Source organism: Phoxinus phoxinus (genome assembly GCF_949152265.1).
Source record: "Phoxinus phoxinus genome assembly, chromosome: 21".
Classification (NCBI taxonomy): domain Eukaryota; kingdom Metazoa; phylum Chordata; class Actinopteri; order Cypriniformes; family Leuciscidae; genus Phoxinus; species Phoxinus phoxinus.
In genome coordinates, this window is record NC_136896.1 from 32,226,729 (window position 1) to 32,252,905 (window position 26,177).

Sequence of the window (26,177 nt, forward strand, 5' to 3'; positions counted from 1 at the left end):
ACTAATGATGTTCGACTCCGCCAGTCGGAGATCACCAAAATTAATATTAAAGGTGCTCTATGCGATCTCGGTTGGCGTAACCTCTTGTTGATGTTTGAATTATTATCAAACAAAACGGAGGCTAGCTAGACCCTCCCTCCTCCTCATCCACGCAATAACCCCCCAAACCCCACCCCACATCATTCTTGTCGGTTATTGGCTGGAACAGTTTGTTATGTTTCGTGCTGCGGGTCGCTCTGTTTATTGCTCAGTTTGTTTTTGCTGCTGTTTGTGGTGCTTGGGCTCTCTTTTTACAGTGTGTTCAGGGGACAGGCAGCTAGTGGTTAGTGAGGAGATGTTTGCGGTATGTGAAAAAAAAAATTTGGCCTAAAAAACGCACGAGATCGCTTAGAACACCTTTAAAGAGGTGTGTGAACTCGCAAGTACGATGTCAAGCACTGTAATTTGCTCTGGCCCCCTTCCTGTTCGCCGGAGTGATGAGATAGTTAGTAGATTGTGTTCACTCAATGGCTGGCTGTCTGGGTGGTGTCCGCAAAATAATATAGAATTCATAGACAATTTGAAAAGTTTTTGGGGCAAACCTGACCTGTTGAAAAGAGATGGTATTCATCCCTCCTGGGATGGTGCTGCTCTTCTCTCTAGTAATTTGGCTCATAGTCTTAGAGATAAAACATGACAATCTGGGCCTCAGGTCAGGAAGCAGACAGACTGGCTTAACCGACCGTCTGCTAGCGGCCTCACGTCACCAAGGTCAGATAAATCCCATCATATAGAGCCTCTTTCACCTAGATATCATCATATAGAGACTCTTTCACCGAGATATCATCATATAGAGACTCTTTCCCCTAGATATCATCATATAGAGACTCTTTCCCCTAGATATCATCATATAGAGCCTCTTTCACCTAGATATCATCATATAGAGACTCTTTCACCTAGATATCATCATATAGAGCCTCTTTCACCTAGATATCATCATATAGAGACTCTTTCACCTAGATATCATCATATAGAGCCTCTTTCACCGAGATATCATCATATAGAGACTCTTTCCCCTAGATATCATCATATAGAGACTCTTTCACCTAGATATCATCATATAGAGACTCTTTCACCTAGATATCATCATATAGAGCCTCTTTCACCTAGATATCATCATATAGAGACTCTTTCACCTAGATATCATCATATAGAGCCTCTTTCACCTAGATATCATCATATAGAGCCTCTTTCACCTAGATATCATCATATAGAGACTCTTTCACCTAGATATCATCATATAGAGCCTCTTTCACCTAGATATCATCATATAGAGACTCTTTCACCTAGATATCATCATATAGAGACTCTTTCACCTAGATATCATCATATAGAGACTCTTTCCCCTAGATATCATCATATAGAGACTCTTTCACCTAGATATCATCATATAGAGACTCTTTCACCTAGATATCATCATATAGAGACTCTCACCTAGATATCATCATATAGAGCCTCTTTCACCTAGATATCATCATATAGAGACTCTTTCCCCTAGATATCGTCATATAGAGACTCTTTCACCTAGATATCATCATATAGAGACTCTTTCCCCTAGATATCATCATATAGAGACTCTTTCACCTAGATATCATCATATAGAGACTCTTTCACCTAGATATCATCATATAGAGCCTCTTTTATCTAGATATCATCATATAGAGCCTCTTTCACCTAGATATCATCATATAGAGCCTCTTTCCCCTAGATATCATCATATAGAGCCTCTTTCACCTAGATATCATCATATAGAGACTCTTTCCCCTAGATATCGTCATATAGAGACTCTTTCACCTAGATATCATCATATAGAGACTCTTTCCCCTAGATATCATCATATAGAGCCTCTTTCACCTAGATATCATCATATAGAGACTCTTTCACCTAGATATCATCATATAGAGACTCTTTCCCCTAGATATCATCATATAGAGACTCTTTCCCCTAGATATCATCATATAGAGCCTCTTTCACCTAGATATCATCATATAGAGACTCTTTCCCCTAGATATCATCATATAGAGACTCTTTCCCCTAGATATCATCATATAGAGCCTCTTTCACCTAGATATCATCATATAGAGACTCTTTCCCCTAGATATCATCATATAGAGCCTCTTTCACCTAGATATCATCATATAGAGACTCTTTCACCTAGATATCATCATATAGAGCTCTAGTATAGAGCTCATATAAGAAATCTAGTTGTAAATATAATTCTTTTGAAGTGTTGGTCCTTAATGTAAAAATATCTCGTGTAAACGATAAATCACGTTTGAGAATTCTGCTGGCTACTGTATACAGGCCACCAGGGCACCATACAGACTTTATCAAAGAATTTGCTGACTTTCTATCAGAATTAGTATTGGCTGCAGATAAAGTACTAATTGTTGGTGACTTTAATATACACATAGATAATGAAAAAGATGCATTGGGATTGGCATTTAAACACATTGTAAACTCAATTGGAGTTAGACAACACGTGTCAGGACCGACTTGCCGTAATCATACTCTAGATCTAATACTATCACATGGAATAGATGTTGATGCCGTTGAAATACTGCAGCAGAGCGATGACATCTCAGATCACTATCTAGTCTCGTGTAAATTACATTTAGCCAAGGCTGCAAAGCCGACTCCGTGTTATAAATATGTTAGACCGATCACTTCTGCCACTAAAGATTGCTTTATCAATATTCTTCCTAATCAGTTTCATCATCTCAGCATCCCGGATAGCTTAGAAGAACTTGATATTGCAACAGAAACTTTTAACTCTCTCTTTTCCAGCACTTTAGACACAGTTGCTCCGCTGCGCTTAAAGAAGATTAAAGAACATAGTCCAGCGCCGTGGCACAACGAGCACACACACACACTCACACACTCACACTCACACACACACACACACTCACACACACTCACACACACACACTCAGGCCCTTAAGAGAGCAGCCAGAACAATGGAGCGCAACTGGAAGAAAACAAAACTAGAGGTGTTTCCGTCCCGTTGGGTGTGCCCCTGAGGGGGTCTCCACAGCCTGTGTCCACTGGTGTCCGTGCGCTGCTGTCATCCTTCTCGTCTCGCGTCCCGTCCCGTTGGGTGTGCCCCTGAGGGGGTCTCCACAGCCTGTGTCCACTGGTGTCCGTGCGCTGCTGTCATCCTTCTCGTCTCGCGTCCCGTCCCGTTGGGTGTGCCCCTGAGGGGGTCTCCACAGCCTGTGTCCACTGGTGTCCGTGCGCTGCTGTCATCCTTCTCGTCTCGCGTCCCGTCCCGTTGGGTGTGCCCCTGAGGGGGTCTCCACAGCCTGTGTCCACTGGTGTCCGTGCGCTGCTGTCATCCTTCTCGTCTCGCGTCCCGTCCCGTTGGGTGTGCCCCTGAGGGGGTCTCCACAGCCTGTGTCCACTGGTGTCCGTGCGCTGCTGTCATCCTTCTCGTCTCGCGTCCCGTCCCGTTGGGTGTGCCCCTGAGGGGGTCTCCACAGCCTGTGTCCACTGGTGTCCGTGCGCTGCTGTCATCCTTCTCGTCTCGCGTCCCGTCCCGTTGGGTGTGCCCCTGAGGGGGTCTCCACTGCCTGTGTCCGCAGGTTTCTGTACGGACTGCTCTGGAGCTCTCTCACATTCTTTGTGTTAAGTGTGTGTGTGTCACTACAGTATGGATTGTCTTTTACCTTGAGGATATAATAAACTGTTGCATGAATCCTCTACTTTTGAGTCCTCTCTTCACACCAGCACCTGACACTCTAGGCGTCTGTCGGGAGTATATCGGGTTCAATTGCTCTGCTATTCTTTTCAATTAAACTTTTAAGGTTATTTCATGGTTAAGTTGTTAAACCCATTTTTTCTGTGTTTTTGGTTTACACCCAGATGTTCTTGACTGCGTCACTGGCCAAATTAAACACACAGAAGTAACTTGTTAATCTGAAATGAAGCACGAATGTCCCTTGAACATCATGTGTTGAATGTGAGTGGGCACATTGTGACTCACTCCGATGACTTTTCTTATACATATATATCATGGCTCAGTTTCCACAGAGACAAATATATGTTGCTATTAATAATATCAGAGAACCTGTTTTGAATCCCTGAAGCTTGACCGTTATTGGGAAAATGGGAAATGATATTGCTGTGATTAACAGAGAATGATGCAATTATTATTAGTAGTAGTCCTTTATTGTCATTGTAACCTGTACAACGAAATTTTTTAAAAGTGCCAAACAGTTCAGTAAATCAATATCAATAAAAAAAAAAAATCCTCCCCATCTTATTGGAGATACACACACATACCACCATTCATTTTGTCATAGTTATTGCACAATCTAACTATATAGTATTGTTTTATGAATGTTTTTTTATGGCATTAAGGGTGGTTATTGCTGTTGGATAACAACTGTTTTTAAGTCTGTTTGTTCTTGATTTGATTGTCCTGTATCGTCTGCCTGATGGCAACAGTTTAAACAAGGAGTGGCCGGGATGGAAAGTGTCTCTGATAATGCTCTGAGCTTTTTTGGCACAGCGAGCACTGTGAAGGTCAACCATTGTAGGGAGAGGGCAACCGACTATCTTCTCTGCTGTATTAATGACCCGTTGGAAAGCCTTTTTCTGGACTACTGTGCAGCTGCTAAACCACACACATAGGCAGTATGTTAAGATAGATTCTATGCAGCACCTGTAAAAGGATAACAGCAGTCTCTGAGAGATGTCGTTTCTCCTGAGGACACTCAGGAAGTGTATGCGTTGTTGGGCCTTTTTTAGCACCTTCACACTGTTTACGCTCCATGTCAGACCCTCCTCAATGTGCACACCCAGAAAACGGAAGTCCGACACCTGCTCCACTCGATCCCCGCTGATGATGAGTGGTGCGATGTCAGTCTTTCCCTCCTGTAATCAATCACCAGCTCCTTGGTCTTTACAGTGTTAAGGAGAAGGTTATTCTCCCTACACCACACCGACAGATGCATATCCATCCAGCACATAACCGTGGGTTGACTTATCACAATCATATCACCCAGTCAAATATGAATAGGCTTTCTGAGGCATTTATGAAAGTCTATAGGCTCAAAAAAGACCAAACATGTTTTACCAACTGCTCTGAACAAGTCATCTTAAGCGTTATGAGCCCCACCATGCTGAACTGTAGACGTGTTCTTTACAGCTTATACTTCATTCTCCTTCCTCCAGACACACTGCTCATCCAGAGGGCCAAACATATCCAGTTTTGTTTCATCGCCCCACGGAACAGAATCCCAAAACTTCTGTGGCATATTTAAATGATTTTGAGCACTTTTCTTGAGCTTTTGTGTCATAAGTGGTGTAGTTCTGGAGTTCTGGCATGCGTTTAGTGCGAGCCTCACTGTGCAGCTGAACCCTCAGTGTCTGTGTCCATCAAGTCTTGCTGCTGGTCTTTTGCAGTCACTCAAGGGTTTTTCTGAACCGTTGATAGCTTACTCTTCTGCCCCGTCCAGGTAGTGTAACCACTGTTCCTTTAACTTTGAACTTTCATCTATGCTTCCAACAGAGTCTCGAGGAACATTTAGTGCCTTCGCTGTCTTTTTGCATCCTGTTCCTTGTTGGTGAAGGGCTGATATTTTCTCTCAACTTTTTGGACCCATCTTTTGACTTAGCCATATTTCTAATAGCAGTCAAACGTGACACTCAACAAACCTCGCCATGCAGTTTAGATATTTCATGTGTTCCAGCTCAAGCACACCTGGTGCAACTAATGAAGCCCTTGATTAGTGAGACAACACCTGTTTTGTTTTCAACATTCTATTCAGGGCGTTGAATAATTTTGAGACTGCGAAAGTCATTAAATGTAGCATCTTAAGTTAAATTTGGGGAAACTACTTTTGGGGAAACATTTGTTGTGTTGACCTATTTAAATTACTTTTGTTTGATTTGTTCATTGCACATCGCCGAAAGTCTGTACATTTTGACAACAAACTTTGCAATGGGGGTTGAATCATTTAGATTACAACTGTATATTTTACAGAATAATTGTCACAAGTCTGTGTTTGAGTTGGATTTTGAGTTTTTTTTTTTTTTTTTTTTTTTCCTTTGCTTTTGTTTCCTTGGTTACTCATTGTTTGTTTACAATCTGCGCCTGTTTTTTTTTGTCTTTCAGTGATAATCATTTGTATTTATATCCCAGTTTGTAGCCTTGGTTGTCCGTTCTCATCATTTTTATTGTGGTTGTTCTGTTCTTGTGTTGAGAGTTTCAAATATTTAGTTATTTTGATATTTGGGATTAATAAAGAGTGCTGCTCTGTAATCTGCTCTGGCCCCCTTCCTGTCCGCAGGAGTGATGAGATAGTTAGCAGATTGTCATCACTCGATGGCTGGCTGTCTAATTGGTGTCCGCAAAATAATATAGAATTCATAGACAATTGGAAAAGTTATTGGGGCAGACCTGACCTGTTGAAAAGAGATGGTATTCATTAGGGGTGTAACGATACACGTATTCGTATCAAACTGTTCGGCACGAGGCTTTCGGTTCGGTTTTCGGTACGCATTTTCAAACCGAACATAGTTATTGGACCATTTTTCCTGCCGACCAAAATTTTGTTATTTCAAATGTAGGCGCGTGGCAAGCGTGCTCATAATGTAAGAGACGCTGGCGCGACCACAACATTGGCCAACATCAAATGGCAAATGTAGTGCAAGCGGAACGAAACTGAGCTACTCGTTATTGTGTGGTTGACGGACCGTTTATCAGTTTGGACCAATGCAGCGCGAGCCGATCTTGATTGCACTGTTACTACACAGCGAGATCCAGTAAAGAAAGCATTTGAATTCGCCACTGAAGTAATAACATCGCTGCGAGATCTAGTGAGAAACATTCACATTTCTCCGTTATTAACGGATCAAACAGCGCTGACGTGGAAACCAGGAGACACATTGTGCCATGAATGAACTATTCAGTGTCCACAGATCAGCAACATTCACCATGATTTACTGATGTAGGAACACTACTCACTGTAACCATGGAAGTGTGGCAGGAATAGTAACATTAGGCTATAATGCTTTCAAGTAACATTACGTCGGTTTTATTTTGCTATTATGAATACAATTGCTGCTCTCAAATGTTAATCTGAACTAAAATAAACCTGTTTATAACTACTACAATATTACATTTCATTTTGTCCAAGGAGCTGTTTTGTTTTATATGCTCCTAAGAAAAGTCAAGTATAGCTCCATCATTGCTCAAAGTAAAAAAAAATATCATACTTTATGATTTTAGTTTTGATAAAAATATAATTAAAAAAATTTAATCAAGGAAATTTCTTTGGCATTTCTTTCTTTTTGCTAGCCTGGGAAAACCCAGACCACTTCCCTTCCGACAAATTTATATTTGCTCTGCAAGTGGGTCTGGCAAAGAGCCCATTGAAACCCATTTCCAATCCGTCGAAATCGCGGCACCAATCAGAAACGTTGGGGCGGGCTTTACACAGTGACGACAGAGCAGCGACGGTGACGCAGATTTTGTACATTACAGAGATGGATGCCGCCGTGGAACATCACTCGTTCGAATCAGCTATCGCGTCTGTTTCAAGCGATTTAAAATTGTCATTTTCGTTAAAACCCGAGCAAAAAACAGCACTCGAAGCCTTCATATCTAAAAAAGATGTGTTTGCTGTCTTACCAACTGGATTCGGAAAAAGTCTGATATACCAGCTTGCCCCGTTGGTGGCTAAACGAATGGGCTCTGCATACGTCATGTCCTTCATCGCTCTGATTGGTTTTAGATCTAGTCAATTGCGCCCAGAGCCATTTGAGCGACGTCCGTTGGTGACGCCCCTGTGGAAATGAATTGTCTATGGAGCTTTGCCAGACCCTAACTCGGTTACAACTGAGAGTGGTCTGGGTTTTCCCAGGCTATCTTTTTGCTGTATCGTAACGAACCGTAACGAACCGTGACACAAGTGTACGTATCGAACCGAACCGTGAATTTTGTCCACGTGGCTATGCGGAAGCGATAAAAAAATTCTGTATTATACATTTTTCAAGGCTCGTACCTTGGAATTATTTCATGGTTTGACTTCTCGAGACACCAGGCACTGTTTTGTGCAAATGAGCGGCCGGATCGCATTAAGGGTTTTCTGTTAGAGCGCTGTCGTGTTAAGTTAATAACTAATGATCGTTGCGACGGAAGTGAATTAATAAAATCTAACTTTAGCTGGAATATAACTTTTTTTCTAGAGCTACTGTAAAGCCAAAACAATCTCTGTTACAGCTATTATCACTGTAAATCTATATTGTTAAAAGCGCTGTATAAATGAAGGTGACTTGATTTGACTTGACTCTCTTAAATCCTGATTTTTTTCATTCCTGCGTCAACCACAGCGTGACAATAATAGTATGTTGTTGTTTTTTTAAATATACTATTGTTCATTCCTATTTCATGTTTGTTCATTACACTTTATCTAATTTAAATAAACTTGAAACATTAAAAATGTATTAGTATATGTAGGCATGAACATTAATCAAGATCAATAAAGGCTGTCAAAATATTGTTTGTTGTTACTTCTGGTTAGCAAATGCATTAAAGGGATAACCACCCAAAAATCATTTGTCATCATTTACTCGCCCCATGGTTTTCCAAACCCGTATGACTCTTTCTCAGTTCTGTTGGTTTGGACTTTCTGTGTCTCACCACCTTCTGCCTGAGTTAGTCATTGGTTGTCTTGGTTACTCATTATGTTCAGCTGTGCACTCATTATCTCCCTTATTATCACGTGTACTTAAGTACTGTTCTATTTGTGTTGCATTGTTCGTCTTGTCTGTGAATAGATGTGGTGTACTTCCTCCTGCCTTCTTCGTTGTGTATCTAGTGAATTATCAAATCATGTCTGACCTAATTAGCCTTCTTTGTGTTTATCCTCACCGCCAGTTCGTGACGGACTGACTTTCATCTGTGGAACACAAAAGAAGAGATTTTGTAGAATTTTGCAGCCCAAACAACATTAGAGCTCATGCATTGACTTTCATTGAATAGACCAAAAACACTTTTTGAGACATTTATCAAAATATCTTAGGTTTGGAATGACATGAGTAAAGGATTAGAATTTTTATTTTTGGGTGAACTATCCCCTTAATTTATGTTCATGTGAAGAATCTTTTAAGTGTTACTGAAAATTTGACAGGCTTTTTTATACTGTATATTTTCTCCACTGACCTCGCTCAGTCTCTTCACAGCACTTTGAATGAAATTCCTGGATTTAGATGATTAATTCCTCAGATTTTCCCTAGAGTGTGTTTTATCTTTTCTGAAAGCATGCCTCTGTCAGCCCCCCTATCACTTCATACAATATCGATAAGATGCAACAAAAGAGATCCTCCTAGCTCTTTTCCTCTACTTTCAAATCAATCTATCAGAGCTCCTCATGCCATGATAGTTCTCGCCCACGTGCTCCTACAGAACTGGGTTAATTACCCATCAGGAGCATCCAATCCTCCAGCTCGTGACTATTGTGCTGTGGAGAACCGAGGACTCTCACACTCCACACGGCTACGGCTATAAGCTGATGAAAAGGACATTTCTTTCCTGTAGCTCAAACAGTAGAGCGTTGACGTTTGCAACGCCAAGGTAACGGGTTCGATTCCCAGGGAAAGCAAGAACTGATAAGAATGTAAATTTGTATCTTGAAATGCAATGTAAGTCACTTTGGGTAAAAGCGTCTGCCGAAATGCATAAATGTAAATTTCCCCTTATAGTGCATCTATCGCTGTAGGCTTGTTCAGTGGCTGAGATATTTGGCACAAACAGCAGCAGATCGGGCGGCAGTTGGAGATAGGCAGAGCTCAGTGTGCCACTCGTGCCTCGCTGGGCATTAGAGAGTCAGGGCACTAACCTCAGGTGACCAGACATATGGCATCTTCTCACGCACTCCTCGGGTTCATCTGATAGTCAACAGTAATTTCCTATGCTCGATTCACACAATTTATCACTAAAATAAGTTTGTATAGGTCCAAGTGCTGGTTTTCATGTGTTAGGTGGTACTCTTCATTTCTCTCGTTCTCTCACTCGTCCTATTGAGCATTTTCCCTTTGTCGAGTCACCTACAACATACATTACAGGGGGACTGGATGGGACCTCGCAGGCTACACTTTGCTTCCCATGACATGGACCTATGACCCCACATTGGACAGAGATAAAATACATACAGCTAATAGAGCAAACTATGCATGAACTCATACGGTGCATATAGACAGCATCACACGTTGAATGCATGCAGAGCTCACACAAGAAGCCCTGTATGTACCTGTATGTACCAGCTGCTTCTTCCAGAAATGCTCCTTTGACCAAATGTTCTTGTAATTTGTTAAATTTCTCTATTTGTGCAGAATGTGATCCAGAAAATCAGATTACATTGTTCTTACTCTGTGCTTGTTGAATCCCCCAGTTCGGTACCCATGGCTGTATAAATAGAAACAAGCATATAATTAGCCACATGGACTGCAGATGTTGAACATCTGCATCAAAAGCTTCTCACAGATAAATAGCTCTCTTTTTGAGCATCATGTTCCATGTGTGTTCTGTTGCTTTGTTTCTAGTATGAATTGGGCTTTCTTCGATTATTAATGTGGGGAACATGCTATTTTTACTATACATTAACGTGAATAGATCTGAAGATAGAAACAAATAGAAACAAATTCAAAACTATTTTCTCAATATACAGAGGGGAGAACAAGTATTTGATACACTGCCGATTTTGCAGGTTTTCATACTTACAAAGCATGTAGAAGTCTGTCATTTTTATCATAGGTACTCTTCAACTGCGAGAGATGGAATATAAAACAAAAATCCAGAAAATCACATTGTATGATTTTTAAATAATAAATTAGCATTTTATAGCATGACATAAGTATTTGATCACTTACCAACCAGTAAGAATTCCGGCTCTCACAGACCTGTTCATTTTTCTTTAAGAAGCCCTCCTGTTCTCCACTCATTACCTGTATTAACTGCACCTGTTTGAACTCGTTACCTGTACACCTGTCCACACACTCAATCAAACAGACTCCAACCTCTCCACAATGGCCGAGACCAGAGAGCTGTGTAAAACTGTAGACCTGCACAAGGCTGGGATGGGCTACAGGACAATAGGCATCAGCTTGGTGAGAAGGCAACGACTGTTGGAGCAATTATTAGAAAATGGACGAAGTTCAAGATGACGGTCAATCTCCCTCGGTCTGGGGCAGCATGCAAGATCTCACCTCGTGGGGCATCAGTGATCATGAGGAAGGAGAGGGGTCAGCCCAGAACTACACGGCAGGACCTGGCCAATGACCTGAAGAGAGCTGGGACCACAGTCTCACAGAAAACCATTAGTAACACACTACGCCGTCATGGATTAAACTCCTGCAGCGCACACAAGGTCCCCCTGCTCAAGCCAGCGCATGTCCAGCCCGTCTGAAGTCTGCCAATGACCATTTGGATGATCCAGAGGAGGAATGGGAGAAGGTCATGTGGTCTGATGAGACAAAAATAGAGCTTTTTGGTCTAAACTCCACTCGCCTTGTTTGGAGGAAGAAGAAGGATGAGTACAACCCCAAGACCACCATCCCAACCGTGAAGCATGGAGGTGGACATCATTCTCTGGGGATGCTCTTCTGCAAAGGGGACCGGACGACTGCACCGTACTGAGGGGAGGATGGATGGGGCCGTGTATCGCCAGATCTGGGCCAACAACCTCCGTCCCTCAGTAAGAGCACTGAAGATGGGTCATGGCTGGATCTTCCAGCAGGACAACGACCCGAAACACAGCCAGGGCAACTGAGGATCGGCTCCGCAAGAAGCATCTCAAGGTCCTGGAGTGGCCTAGCCAGTCTAACCCTGAACCCAATAGAAGATCTGTGGAGGAGCTGAGAGTCCGTACTGCCCAGCGACAGCCCGAAACCTGGAGGATCTGGAGAAGGTGTGTGTGGAGGAGTGTGTGTGCAAACCTGGAGGATCTGGAGAAGGTGTGTGTGGAGGAGTGTGTGTGCAAACCTGGAGGATCTGGAGAAGGTGTGTGTGGAGGAGTGTGTGTGCAAACCTGGAGGATCTGGAGAAGGTGTGTGTGGAGGAGTGGGCCAGAATCCCCAGTGTGTGCAAACCTGGTCCAGAACTACAGGAAACGTATGATCTCTGTAACTGCAAACAAAGGTTTCTGTACCAAATATTAAGTTCTGCTTTTCTGATCTATCAAATAATCATGTCATGCAATAAAATGCAAATTAATTACTTAAAAATCATACAATGTGATTTTCTGGATTTTTGTTTTAGATTCCGCCACTCACAGTTGAAGAGTTCCTATGATAAAAATGACAGACTTCTACATGCTTTGTAAGTGGGAAAACCTGCAAAATCGGCAGTGTATCAAATACTTGTTCTCCCCTCTGTATACATAGTGCAGGGGTTTTCAAAGTGTGGGGCGCCAGAGCAAGCCAGGGGAGGCGCGGAGAGTGGTAAAAAGTATAGCCTAAATATTAGTTTAAATTAATACATTTAAATTTGTTATTCTGAAAATAAGGCCTCGTTTACACTGCAGGTCTTGATGCCAAATTCTGTGCATGCTTAAAGAGTTAAATTCTCTTGCACAGATGGACGAACGCGAAATATGCTTGATGCTAGCTCTGTGATATGCAAAGTTCCCCAAACTTAACCATGATTTTGAGGTGGAGGAGGACGAAAGAAAAGTGCCATCATTGCAGCCTGCGCATAATTTGCTTTAGTCATTGTGTGCGAGAGAGATCTCAGGACTGGCGGGAGCATATTGTGTTTAAATATTGGCTTTAACGGGGAGCAGTGGGTCCGAAATTTAAGGATGAGCAAGCCAACCTCTGATATGTTGATATATGTGTCAACGTTTGTCCACATTCCTCTCCTACGATGTTTTGTCGGGCCATCCGTCCCTTTGCAGATGCGCGTCGGGGTTTCTCTCATCATTTAACCGCGGAGACGTAATGCCTCAGGAAATCCGATCTGCCTGTTTACATCATATGACAGTCGCATTGGCACATATCTGATTTATTTCCACATATGAATGAGGCTTGAAACCAATCTCGACATTTCCAAATGCATGCGTTTTTTTCCTGTTTACACGGTAATAGAACACATCTGATCTGTCACATATGAGCAAAAATTCGGAATTGGGTCACATTTCACTGACAGTGTAAACGGGCCAACATTTCAGCACTTCATGTTAACACAAACAATGATAAAAGTGATGAGTTAAGAGTCTGACATTGCTGTGTGTGTGTGTGTTGTTGTTTTTTTGGAGGAGGAGGGGGGGGGGGGGGGCATTGGGTAAGTTGGGGAGCAGTCACTGTCTTAGACTTTGAAAACCCCTGATATAGTGCATATATACTGTATATAATCATAGGATTTACATGTCCCCACCACTTTTTGCCAGGGTCGATGTTGTCCCCACCACTTTTTTGAAACATCTGGATATACCTAATGCAAATTAAACATATCCAGCTGACATTAATTTGTGTTAACAGTAGCGATTGTGTTAACAGAACTAGAGAAGTGCGGATTAGAAACCCAGAACTCTGATTCGCTTAACAAAATTTCGATCATTAGGGAATACAATTACTTAATGCTGATCTAGATCTATGTATTTATTCACTAACATGAAGAATCTCTGGACTAACAATATATAGTATTGTAGATATAGTAGATGTAAGAATGAAACTATTACATTAATCATGAGTTCTGTATATACTGTAATCAATCACATATACCAAGTTCTGTCATGAAACTCTAGATCAGTGTTACTCATTGCGTGGCTCGCCAAGCTTTAATTTGTGGCTCGCATGGCGGTAAATAATATGGTGATATGATCATGCAGTCACTACAGATATAAAACATTAAACATTAAACACATAAAAACATTAAAAACAAGTAGGGCTATAACATAACCCATTAAAAACTCAGTGTCAGCTCTATTACAAATCATTTCGATCGGATTGAAAGGGCTGGTTTAACGAGAGAACATGTAAACACTTGATCGATTGAAAACCGACACTGAAAGGACGACGTATGACGCGCTGTTCTCCTGATGAATAAAGTGTCATATATAAATGAGTGTCCTGTCATTCTACAACTCTCCCTTCACTCAGCATCTGTGAAGTGAAGCAGGACAACGGCTTTCAGATTCTCATCCACAGACGACTGATTTGGGGCATTTTTACTGCGTGATAAATACAAACAGCACAGCACAACGGTTCATATGATCATAGTCTCCAAATTATGACCAGAATTGGATAAATATTAAGACTGCTGTTTAAAACAAATAAAGAACCAATGTAGGAGACTGGTTATTAAGCGACAACAGCGGGAAACGTTGTATATGTGTGCAGTGTGCGCATGTCAAACAATCTATTCCGATTTTAATCTTTTGACTTATAAACGCGCACATCAACCCGATCATGTATCACAACACGATGTTTAGCGTTCATGTAAACAATACATTCAGATTCATCAATCGGAATGAATTCAGTCCGATTGAAACAAAAGTTGTGCATGTAAACATATCCAGTCTTGCCAGTATGGCGGTGCTCTTGGATGGTTGGATACATGATGGGCTAATGTAGTAAAAAATTACTTAATAATAAGAAATGTCAATCAATTACCAAACTACTTTATAATGAAGATGATTAAGATGAAGAATGATGTAGAACAGTAGACTGGAGACATGGCTACTGAAAATGTGGCTTTGCAAAAATACTATTCTACTGTGTGTTTATAAACAAACTTACACCATGCATTCATTCATTCATTTAAGGTCTTGCTGTTTTGTCTTTTGAATTCAGTGAATTCAAACCTTTTATATGTATTTATAGAATAATAATGAGCAAAAGCATGAGAGGGCAGGAGATGGACATGAATGTAGGTGGCATACGCTGTGGATATATCAGCATCATCAATAACAATCGTGTTTGGAGCTCTCTCAAACCATCTGCCATCAGGAGAAAAGCAGCCAATCAGATGGCTCCTCCCAGCCCCTCTGCTCTCATTGGCTCCTCCCAGCCCCTCTGCTCTCATTGGCTCCTCCCAGCCCCTCTGCTCTCATTGGCTCCACCCAGCCCCTCTGCTCTCATTGGCTCCTCCCAGCCCCTCTGCTCTCATTGGCTCCTCCCAGCCCCTCTGCTCTATAGACTCTGTCAGCTCTGCTAGCAAAACAGACAATGTGTTGCTGTTACAAGCAGAGGAGACTCAACAAATGCACCGGAACCAGGTACACATCGCAGCCTGAGAGAGGGAGTGAGTAAACCTGTCTTCTCAGCATATAACGACTGCATGACTCTTCCCGTCCTCATCCAGCTCTATATATAGATCACAGCCAGAAATATCCCTCTTCCCAGGCAAATGCTCACTCCCGAAGCAGCCGGCAGGAGGAGGATCAGCACCCAGAGGACACTTCAGTGAGATGGGCTGCTCATCGGGCCCCGAACGCAGCCTGTCCCGCGACGGCTCGATCCCCGCGGCTGGAGCCAGAGAGCCGGAGGATCTGTCCACTCTGGAGCGCTTGGCCCAGGCCACCGGGGGCACGGAGGAGTCCTGGTACCGGTGTGTGTTCCCGTTCGGGGTGATCTCGCTGGTCATCGGTGTGGCGGGCAGTGGCGTCACCTTCAGCTTCAACACGCTGCCCCAGACTCGAGTGCTGTCGCTGGTTCTGCTGGTGCTGGGCTTCGTCCTGCTGCTGGTAGCGGCCGCGTGCTGGAGGGCTCATCGGTCCCGGAGGAGAGAGAAGAAGGAGGCCGGCATCTTCGGCTCAGAGCTGTACACGCTGTGAGCCGTTCTGCTGTTCTGTAATCCGCTGGCCTGTGCTTGATGGTAAGTTGTCTGTAACATCTCCTCACTTTCACTGACGGCCTGTGGAAACATTTTTGTGACAGTACACTGGTAGATATATTGGAAGACTCTATGTTTCGATTAGGTAAACATCACAAAGGAACGAGCACCATGGAGAATCTGTGTGTGTGTGTCAGTTTATGGATTGGAGAAACCGGAGAGTCCCTGATAATGCTGCAACTTTCCCTGCTTTCATCTTGAGCGTTTTAATGAAAGGAGGAAGCAAAAGAAAATCATGTAAATCTCTGTACAACTGTCTGCAGATTAGAAAAGGAAGGCTTTATGAAAGAAATATGAACATTGATAAAAGAATGACAGCTACTTAATACATGTACATCATGTATGATTAAATCACATGCAGCTTGCAGTGAGTGCCAGGACTTACTTACTTTTATAATATTATTTATTTATTTATTTATTTCAGGTCAAATGTATAAGGACAAGATAATGTGAACTTATGTTTTGCATGACAAATGAACAGAATTTATTTTTTCATATTTATGATTGGAGTGAAATTTGTGCACGCTTACATATGTGTGTTGCATCACAGAAGTGTTTTTGAAGTTCCAGACTGTTACTTTGATATTGCCTAATGCTTTGTCTGTCAAGTGACTGCAAAGTGAAATCCGGGGACAGTGTATGTACACATGAAAATGTTCCTAAACATGCATGTATTTCTGTAAACCAGTGTGAGTAATACATGATGTCACCTGCACACTGTATCTCAAGCACAGAGCAGGACATGAGTCTTCATATCTACTGACATCTTAGCAGCAAACCAGTGTCAGTCAACCGAATGTGTCGTAGAGAAACCTAAACATGGACCCGGCATGTGAAAAGTGGTACAATTCGAATATTCTGCTTATGTGAAAATGATCAGTATTTCGGTTCAATACTTCGGATCTATTTGCACTGTTTATGTACTTCAGCTTTGGAGTGTTTAAGGAGTACTTTTTGCTAGGTACTGTATTAATGCTTTTGGTCTTATATATGTTATATATTTGTATGATATGTATTTTTTGTATATTTCTCTGTGAGAAAAATCGCCAGCTGTTTGTATGTGTTCTCTGAGTGCCTGTATTTTAACAGTAGATATTTTTGTATCATCCACCTCTAGGTTTTGTGAAGAAAAACTGTTTTTATTTTTAAAAAGCCTTATACATTTTCTGTCCAACAGACGTTTTACGTGCATGGTAACAGATACCATAAAATCCCTGTAAGAGAAAATATTTCTGCCTTCTAAAACAGAAGCGGCTCATGTTTCGGCAGTCGTGAGGCTGATGTGACAATGTCTGTGGTTTTACCATTACAAGAGGGAATAGAGTGAGAGAGACAAAGAGAAAAAAACAGTGGTGAGAGTGAGGGAGGAAAAGTAGTGGTTGGGTGGGTTAGAGAAAGGAGGATTCATTAAGAAAAACGTCAGGAAGCTGCACTACGTGCTCAGAATGAAAGAGGAGTGAGAAGCGGCGACGTCAGAAAGCAGCCTCAGAGAAGCTGCCGTGTGGCGTATGACTCATGTGAGGAACAGTTTTCAACATCCACCCATTTTCAACCCTTGCATTTGGTGTAGCATATTTGACTGTGAAATACTAGGCATCTAAAAAAAAAAAAAACTTTGTAGTATGACTCATTATGAGAGACGCTGTGATACAGATTATGATTCTGGAATAATTAGCATTCACTCTCTCGTTGAGGCTTTTAGAGACAGATCTACCTCGTCCATGATACACCAGCCCAGCCCTCTGATGTTAACACGATTTCTTCTCATCCAGCTGAAAGTATGCAAGACATTTTTAATTATGAGACTGTACATTTGCTTCAACATCTTTCTCACTAAGATTAATTCTCATAGATTATCAAAGCTTTTATTAAGGACACACATAATCCAAAACACAAATGATAAACAGACAAACATAAAAAACCCCACAATATCACATATTTACATGTAGGCTAAAACGCTAATGATTGAAATGACACTCCATTTTTCACTTTCTATTCTGCTTCAGCCCTTTATTTTTGGGGCAGATATACATTAGAGTTATACATATTGTTCGTCAAGTCAAGTCAAGTCATCTTTATTTATATAGCGCTTTTTACAATACAGATTGTATCAAAGCAGCTTCACAGTGATAACATGAAAATAATACAAAAAATAATTTCATCATCATCCACCTTTAAGGCAGATCTATAATATTGTTGAATATTGAATGTCCCCAACTAAGCAAGCCAGAAGGTAAGGCAACAGCGGCAAGGAACCAAAACTCCATCAGGTGACAGAAGGGAGAAAAAAACCTTGGGAGAACCCAGGCTCAGTCGGGGGCCAGTTCTCCTCTGGCCAATGAGTAAACAGTGTATGAAGTTCAGAATGAATCAGAGTATTTGTCCAGTTCCGGTTGTTTGAAGTCAGAGTGGAGAGGAGGAGAGACTGGTTGACACTTCAGGTCAGCGGCATCGTCGTCGTGTCCTGGCGCTGGTCCTTCATCAGATCTGGATACGGCCTGGTTCCAGTGGACAGCGGTAAACCTCGGGATAGACAGAGAGACTAATATTAGCGTAGACGCCGTCCTTCTTATGATGTACCAAGTACATCAGGATTACGGGAAGTGTTCCCGGTCCCGGCTGTTCTAAACTATGCAGCCTAATTATATAAGTCTATAATGTGTTATGTGTATGCAAGGCCGAAGAGATGTGTTTTTAGTCTAGATTTGAACTGACAGAGTGTGTCTGCTTCCCGGACAATGGTAGGAAGACTGTTCCAAAGTTTTGGTGCTAAATAGGAAAAGGATCTACCGCCGGCAGTCGATTTTGATATTCTAGGTATTATTAACTGACCGGAATTTTGAGATCGCAGTAGACGTGAAGGACTATAATGCGTTAAGAGCTCGCTCAAGTACTGCGGAGCTAAACCATTTAGTGCTTTGTAAGTGATCAGCAATATTTTAAAATTTATCCGATGTTTAATAGGCAGCCAATGCAGTGTTGACAGAACAGGGCTAATATGGTCATACTTCCTGGTTCTAGTAAGAACTCGAGCTGCTGCGTTTTGAACTAGCTGTAGTTTGTTTATTAAGCGTGCAGGGCAACCACCCAGTAGAGCATTACAATAATCTAGCCTTGAGGTCATAAACGCATGAACTAATTGTTCTGCATTATTCATTGAGAGCATATGACGTAATTTAGATATATTTTTAAGATGGAAGAAAGCGGTTTTACAGATACTAGACACATGACTTTCAAATGAAAGATTGGTATCAAAGAGCACACCCAGGTTCCTAACCGACGACGAAGACTTAACAGAGCAGCCATCAAGTGTTAGACAGTACTCTAGGTTATTACGTGTGGAAGTTTCGTGTGAATCTTATTGTAAATAGATATATTTATACTTTCAGTTTTGAACTAAAGAATTGTCCATCCATCCATCCATCCATCCATCTTCTTCCGCTTATCCGGGGTCGGGTCGCGGGGGCAGCAGTCTAAGCAGAGATGCCCAGACTTCCCTCTCCCTAGACACTTCCTCCAGCTCTTCCGGGGGGACACCGAGGCGTTCCCAGGCCAGCCGAGAGACATAGTCTCTCCAGCGTGTCCTAGGTCTTCCCCGGGGTCTCAAGGTTGCTATGATGCAAGGTTGGATCATCTATTTTGGGATCGTATATTAATGCCAGTGTAAACCTGTTCCTGTTAATTATACAGCCAACTAATCTAAATCTACCTGAGGTATCCTTTTGTACTGTATTTAAATGAAATCTAAGGTTTTTGTTTATGAGCAACGCTACACCTCTAGCACTTGATGAAAAGGAGGAGTAATAGACTTTACCAATCCAATCATGTTTCAATTTTGTATGCTTAATGTCAGGAAGATGTGTTTCTTGGATGAATGCAATATCTGTCTTTTAAAAAAAATCTGTTATAATTGTTCCTTTTCGTTGGATTATTAATTCCTTTCACATTTAGAGATATGCAGTTTATTTGTCCTGTTTTGGCCATCATTCATTTAAAACAATTAAGAAAAAATAAAATAAAAACTGTCACAGTGTCTGGTTTGTGTTTCCATGGGTAACGAGTAGAGGTCCTCTTCCCCACGGTGTCATTCACTCTTTACTACATTTCCCATCATTGTCACTCATCACTCAATCACTCATTGTCACGGAGTCCTTGTTATATGTCACAACACTTCTGAAGGTCTGCTTTGCTCGTTTCTTGTTTTGTTCTTGGACTTACTTGTATGGATTTTGACCCTTGCCTGGACTGGATAACGATTTACGGATTATCCAAATAAATACTGCTTTTAGATCGTACCTTTTCCTGTGTGTGTATCGTGACAGAAGGACTCCGTGACAATGACTGACCAGGCAGGGTATGAATACACAGATACTAACAAGGTGAGGGGAAGCAGCTGCGTGCGATGATCAATGATGAGACAGACAAGGATGATGGGAAATGTAGTAAAGAGTGAATGACACCGTGGGGAAGAGGACCTCTAGTGGTTACCCATGGAAACACAAACCAGACACTGTGACACATGTTAGTTGTGCGCGCCAGGCAAATCCGCCGTTATAATAGCAATCCGCCATGAAACAAGCGCGCCGGCTCTTAAAGGGAACGTGAGAGGACGCTCTGATTGGTTTATTTCACGTTACGCCCAAACCACACCTATGAATAATGAAGCGACTTCAGACCAACACATTTTAGATTTGTCGTTTATCCCGCCGGTATAATAGCAACAGCGCCGGGATCCGCCCACAAACTAACTTGCGTTTCGCGTTTGATACTTGCGTTTCAGAACGTTACAATAGGGCCCTCACACTCCTATCACACACAGGCTCTTTCTGTACCGCAACAGTTTATTATTCTCAACATTTGACCCTGAAAATCTTTCACAGGCCGGACTCGTATAGTCCTCTAGGGTGTTTAGATCAGTGTGTCCTCCTCTCGGGCTGTTAGTCAGGCTGTTGGCACACACACACACTTCACTACTCACTACTTTGCGCTGAACCGCCCCCGCGAGCACAAGTTCATTTCCTAATTTACCGACGTGCGTCTGTGGAGGGAAAAGTCTGCTGTGCGCGGGTGCAGAATAGGAATGATACATGCGTCGGTGTTCAAAGTCAATTGCGCTGGGTGCAAGATAGGGCCCAATAAGTACATTGTACTTATTTTTCTATGCAAGTACATAGTACTTAACGCCACCTAATATAAAGTGGGACCAATAATAATAATAATAATTTGTTAAATTTATATTTCTTAGCACTCAAAGTGCTTTACATATGGAAGGGGGAATCTCCTCAACCACCACCAATGTGCAGCATCCACCATTTGCAATGCAATGCAATGCAAATGTTTTTGAATTTATGCTCATTACTTAGTACTTACTTCTAGTATTATTGAGCATACTGTACTAAGCGATATGCTGTGGTAATCAAAGCTATGTTTTAGCCTTACCTGGTTGCATGGAATAAAGAATGAGCTTTTTTTCCAATCAGTTTATTGCACTTGCTGTGTTAAAGTTAGCACATGCTTGTGGCTTAAGCTTATTTCGATTATTATTATTAACATACTGTGCAAATACACATTAGGTATGTTCACCGCAGAGGTCTGTCATTCAACACTAGCAACATCGTAGCTTGATGATCCCATAAATGAGTGTGGAATCATGGGAGTCGTCATCTTCACCTCCACAACAATGGATTTCAGTACGACGGAAGCAGAAATCAAGTTCATGAATGAGGAAGCACTCTGTACTTCATTGCTTCTGCGCACTGCATGGTCCTCAGAGCTGCAGGGTGTATGCTTCCCCGACACTAGTTTTAATACTAGTCCCTTGGCTATACAACATGCTTGTTGTATCAGATTTTGTTGCCACTAGTCTAAGCTATTGCTGTAGGGTGTATGCTTCCCCTGCCACTAGTTTTAGCAATGGTTCTGTGATTATACAACATGCTTGTTGCAATGTGTCCTTGCTTGCTCCAGCTTGGGGTGAACTTCCCCCATTAGATTGGATCTATAGTGCCACTATCCTATGCATATGCATACTAACATCAGGATGTATTAACCATTCTATCAGCATCAGTCTTGTTTGGGAGTAGTGTGTAAAAGACGCTGTCAGTTTGTGTTGAGGGATATTGGCTTATGGTTGTGTTTTGGGGGGTTATTGCTGCTCTCATACATGCTTGGCTGCATGGATGCGCAGATCTCGTCCTAACTGTATGCTAATTGTCCATCGTATTTGATGATAGGGGTCCTGACAGAACTGTAAGTCGTGTGTAATGTGTCGGGTTCTCACTTGCATCAGAAATAGACGATGATTTCCCCGTGCTGCTGTAGTGATTTCTCACAGGTTAAACAAGGATGAACGCTTCCACTCTCAGTGAATACGAGTCCTGATCTAATCAGCCCAGCCTCAGGGTCAGCAGTCGGTCTCCTCACTTACAGCTCCTGTCAGGCCTGAGCCGATATATGGAGCTGCTGGATTGGATTATCTCCTCTTTTTTTCCTTCTGTCCCGATCTCTACTACAGGCCTATTGAACGGAGGAAGAAGAGTGAACGGAAGAAGAGTCTAGTCTCTAGCAGAGCCACAAAAGCTAATTAGCCAATTAGATTAAAAGGTTTTTAAGTGAGTCCCTATACTTCTGAAGACATCTCTTTGAATCAGTAAAGCAACAGATTGCATTTACAAATCAGCTGAATATAAAAGTAATTCACATCTGGCTCAGATTTCACACTTGTTTTTGTTACTGTCTGCGTTCTCTTGCCTTCACACCCGATCTCGCACCACAATCCAACATTATGATATTTGATACAATGATATTCAATTTAAATGATAAATAGTACTTACACATCATGCATACATGATTTATAATGCTGTTAAAAACCCATTACAGTAATACGAATATGGGGAAATTTGTGCTTAAAAAATGTACATTATTTTTATTTGGTTTCTCATGATTTTATGCTGTATTGTGACCTGGATGCTTCATCCATCATTAGTGAAACTATAGACCAAATTTCCCACATTATCCATCATACAACATAATGAGCCTTCTATTATTCCTGCAATTGCACTTGTGCCGGTCACGTAATACATGCTCTCTACATTTGGCTCTCACTGCTTAGACTAATGCAAATATTACAGATAAGCTTTCATTATCATTGTCAGAAAACAAAGCATGGTACATCTGCAGGGGCTCTGACCCTATTAGTGTTGGTTATTATTTTCATAGACCTGCGCCATTAGCTGAAATTCAAAAGCTCACCTTAGTTTAGTTTCATTACATTATTTGCTCCACACTCTTCTCGTGGAGCTTTTGAATTAGGCTATTTCACATACAATCACACATGCTATTTTAGGAATGTTCAACTATGCTTTAAATTCTAAATATTTTTTTCTGCATGCCATGAGTTTGAATTATGGACATTCACATGGTTAGCTACAGATTGTGCTGTGTACTTTTATATACTATGTACTATCCTTATATCATAGGCAGGATGCATTTTAGTAGCTTTTTTAAAAGCTATAGATACAAATAAGAATTAACTGTGAAAAGCGTCTTCTAATTCTCCGGACCATACAGACCTGCTAGAACAATCCCAAACTATGAGACGTGTAATTTCTGTTCTACATAGCATCAACAAACCCAACTGCAAAAATAATGAGTTTCCAAACACGTTTCCTCCAACATCCACCTCATCTGTGATTTGTCGAGCAAAAGATTGTCCTCCCCAGAGGTCGCGTTAACCGAAATTTGTCTGATTTTTTTGAGCAGTGACGGAAAAATCTGCCGTCTGTCATTCTGTCATTACACTGAGAGTGATTGTACCTTGTAAGTGTAATTCTCACCCCTGTCCACTTGGCGGCAGGTGCGCTCTTGCTGACTGTCAAGTTAATGGTGAACGAATGGCTTATCTGAGTCACGTGACATTGTTTACAAGCTGATTTATTGACGTCTTTCTGAACAATGCACCCCTCCCCCAGCCTCTGACGTGATGACAACTCAGCGGTTGAGTGAGCGCGGGCTGTGTGAACTCTTCAGTCTCCAGAAGAACAGTTCTCCTCTTTTCTTGCCAGCGTCGCAGAATTGGTGCATTTCCTCTGTGAAATTCAGGTTTGTGTATGTTTTATTTGATCTAGAAAATCATTACTCTGCTTTAAATCATTTTATTTAATGCAAAACAACATGGCGTAATGTTACACCTAAACGAGAGTCGTGCTTGTCTTTTCGCGTGATTGAAACACCTTGCATAAAACGCACAACTTTATTCCTAATGATAATGAATATAATTAATTTGGATGATGAAATGTCCTCAGAACTGTGCACTGTTTGTTTATTGGTTGTGGAATCAGTCGTGTTGCAGCATCTTTCTGGGTCTGATGTCCGAAGTTCACCCGCAGAGCGCGAGTCCATCTCCGGCACGAGAACCAGCGCTGAAACAGTGGATATTGGATAACAGACCGGTTCATTACTCTTGGATTAGGCTACCTGAATGTTACTTTAAATGTTTCATTTTTACTTCTAAAATGTTTGTGTCACTATCATGTTCTGTCATGCACCTGTTCTTGTTTATCCTTGATTAGTTAACCTTCATCTACCTGTGTCTAGTTAGTTCCCTTGTTTACCCTGTGTATATATTCTCCCGTTCAGTTCTGTCCCATGCCGGTTATTGTTTGTGTGTTCATGTTCATGTTACACGCTGTTATATTAAAGCTTATCTTCGATTGGAATTACCTTCGTCTGTCTGTTCCTTCTGCTAAGCCGTGACAGTTTGTGAAATGAGTTTGAATGTAGGCAATATTGTATAGGCCCACTGTTAAAACAGTGTAAAATATGCTGTATTTCTGTACTCATCGACAATAAAGGCCAAATGGCATACCGGCCTCAGACCTAGGGGATATCTGGGCTGGCAGCAAAGGACACACAGGCAGTGAAGCACTGTGAAATAATAAAGAGACAGACAAAATGAGTGTCGTTCCCTTGGTGCGTCAGAGATTTCTGAGATCATAAAACTTTAGCAACTGTCAACATTTCTTGAGTTACATACAAAATTAACTTCATCTGCACATTAACTGACATGTGATATGAGTCATACACATAAGGTTTATGAATACATACACACCTGTAATCCATAGCCTGTTTCACATAAAGGCAATATACCGTTTGAATTACTTATTATATGTAAAGAATGTGTACAGAATAAAGCAATAAAGATTCACATGAATGTCAGTCTTATGTTACTCGCATAACCAAAGCATTCCCAAACTCAAATGTGTCGCTCAAACACACATAATATGAGAAATACATAAACAAATAATATATCTAAAACCCTACCGCCATTCCACATACACGTCACCCTCATTGCCCCGTGTCACACATTAAGCGTGTGCGCAAAGCACTCAAAATGGCGATTGTATGGTTAATGCAATAGTATCAAAAGAAAGGGTTCAGAGTCCAAAAATATATTAAACAAAATATATTTATTTATCTGTAAAGATAGGACACACCTCACAGAGTAGTAATATAACAGTCACCAGGGGTTTAAGTGAAAACTCGACACCACTAACACATGACAAGTTGCTCTCCTTAAGAGAGTTGTCGTACCTTCATCGCAGAGAACTGAAGATTCAAGGGGGTCAGATTGGGGACCAGGGGTCAGATCTTAGCTACAACAGTGTATGTCAGCAGATGGGAGACGGTTTAAAGGAGCAGTTCAGTGATGCAGAAGTTGTAAGAGCTGTCCTCAAAGTCATCAAGCCAGGAACTTTTAAAGACATGTTGATGAATAAGGATGATCTGACTGTAGAAGAACTGAAAGCCTTTCTCCATTCCCACTTGGGTGAGCAAAGCAACACCGAGCTGTTCCAGGAACTCATGTGCACCAAACAAAAAGACAGTGAGACACCCCAACAGTTCCTATAGTCATTGCACTTAAACAGAAGATCATGCTAGCTTCAAAACATGCTGACACAGGTGTCAAGTACAGTGCAAGTACAGTGCAGGATGTCAAGTCAAGTCAAGTCATCTTTATTTATATAGCGCTTTTTACAATACAGATTGTATCAAAGCAGCTTCACAGTGATAACATGAAAATAATACAAAAAAACAATTTCATCATCATCCACCTTTAAGGCAGATCTATAATATTGTTGAATATTAAATGTCCCCAACTAAGCAAGCCAGAAGGTAAGGCAACAGCGGCAAGGAACCAAAACTCCATCAGGTGACAGAATGGAGAAAAAAACCTTGGGAGAACCCAGGCTCAGTCGGGGGCCAGTTCTCCTCTGGCCAATGAGTGAACAGTGTATGAAGT

General features: G+C 41.6%; 1 protein-coding gene across 3 annotated transcripts; it reads left to right on the forward strand.

Moving 5' to 3' along the window:
• Positions 1–15,206: 15,206 nt before the first annotated feature.
• Positions 15,207–24,598, forward strand: LOC306989034 (uncharacterized protein). Of its 3 annotated transcripts, XR_013795554.1 has the most exons (4): positions 15,207–15,286; positions 15,388–15,859; positions 23,848–23,977; positions 24,217–24,598. XR_013795554.1 is itself a non-coding variant. In XM_079594353.1 (3 exons), exons 1-2 carry the CDS (start codon positions 15,211–15,213, stop codon positions 15,816–15,818), a joined length of 507 nt encoding a protein of 168 aa, XP_079450479.1. In that variant the 5' UTR covers positions 15,207–15,210; the 3' UTR covers positions 15,819–15,859; positions 19,267–19,390. The 3 variants fall into 3 exon arrangements, 2 of the variants coding, with proteins under 2 accessions (XP_079450479.1, XP_079450478.1); XM_079594353.1 differs by lacking the exons at positions 23,848–23,977; positions 24,217–24,598 and adding an exon at positions 19,267–19,390; XM_079594352.1 differs by lacking the exons at positions 23,848–23,977; positions 24,217–24,598 and having other exon boundaries at positions 15,388–17,476.
• The last annotated feature ends 1,579 nt before the right edge of the window (positions 24,599–26,177 follow it).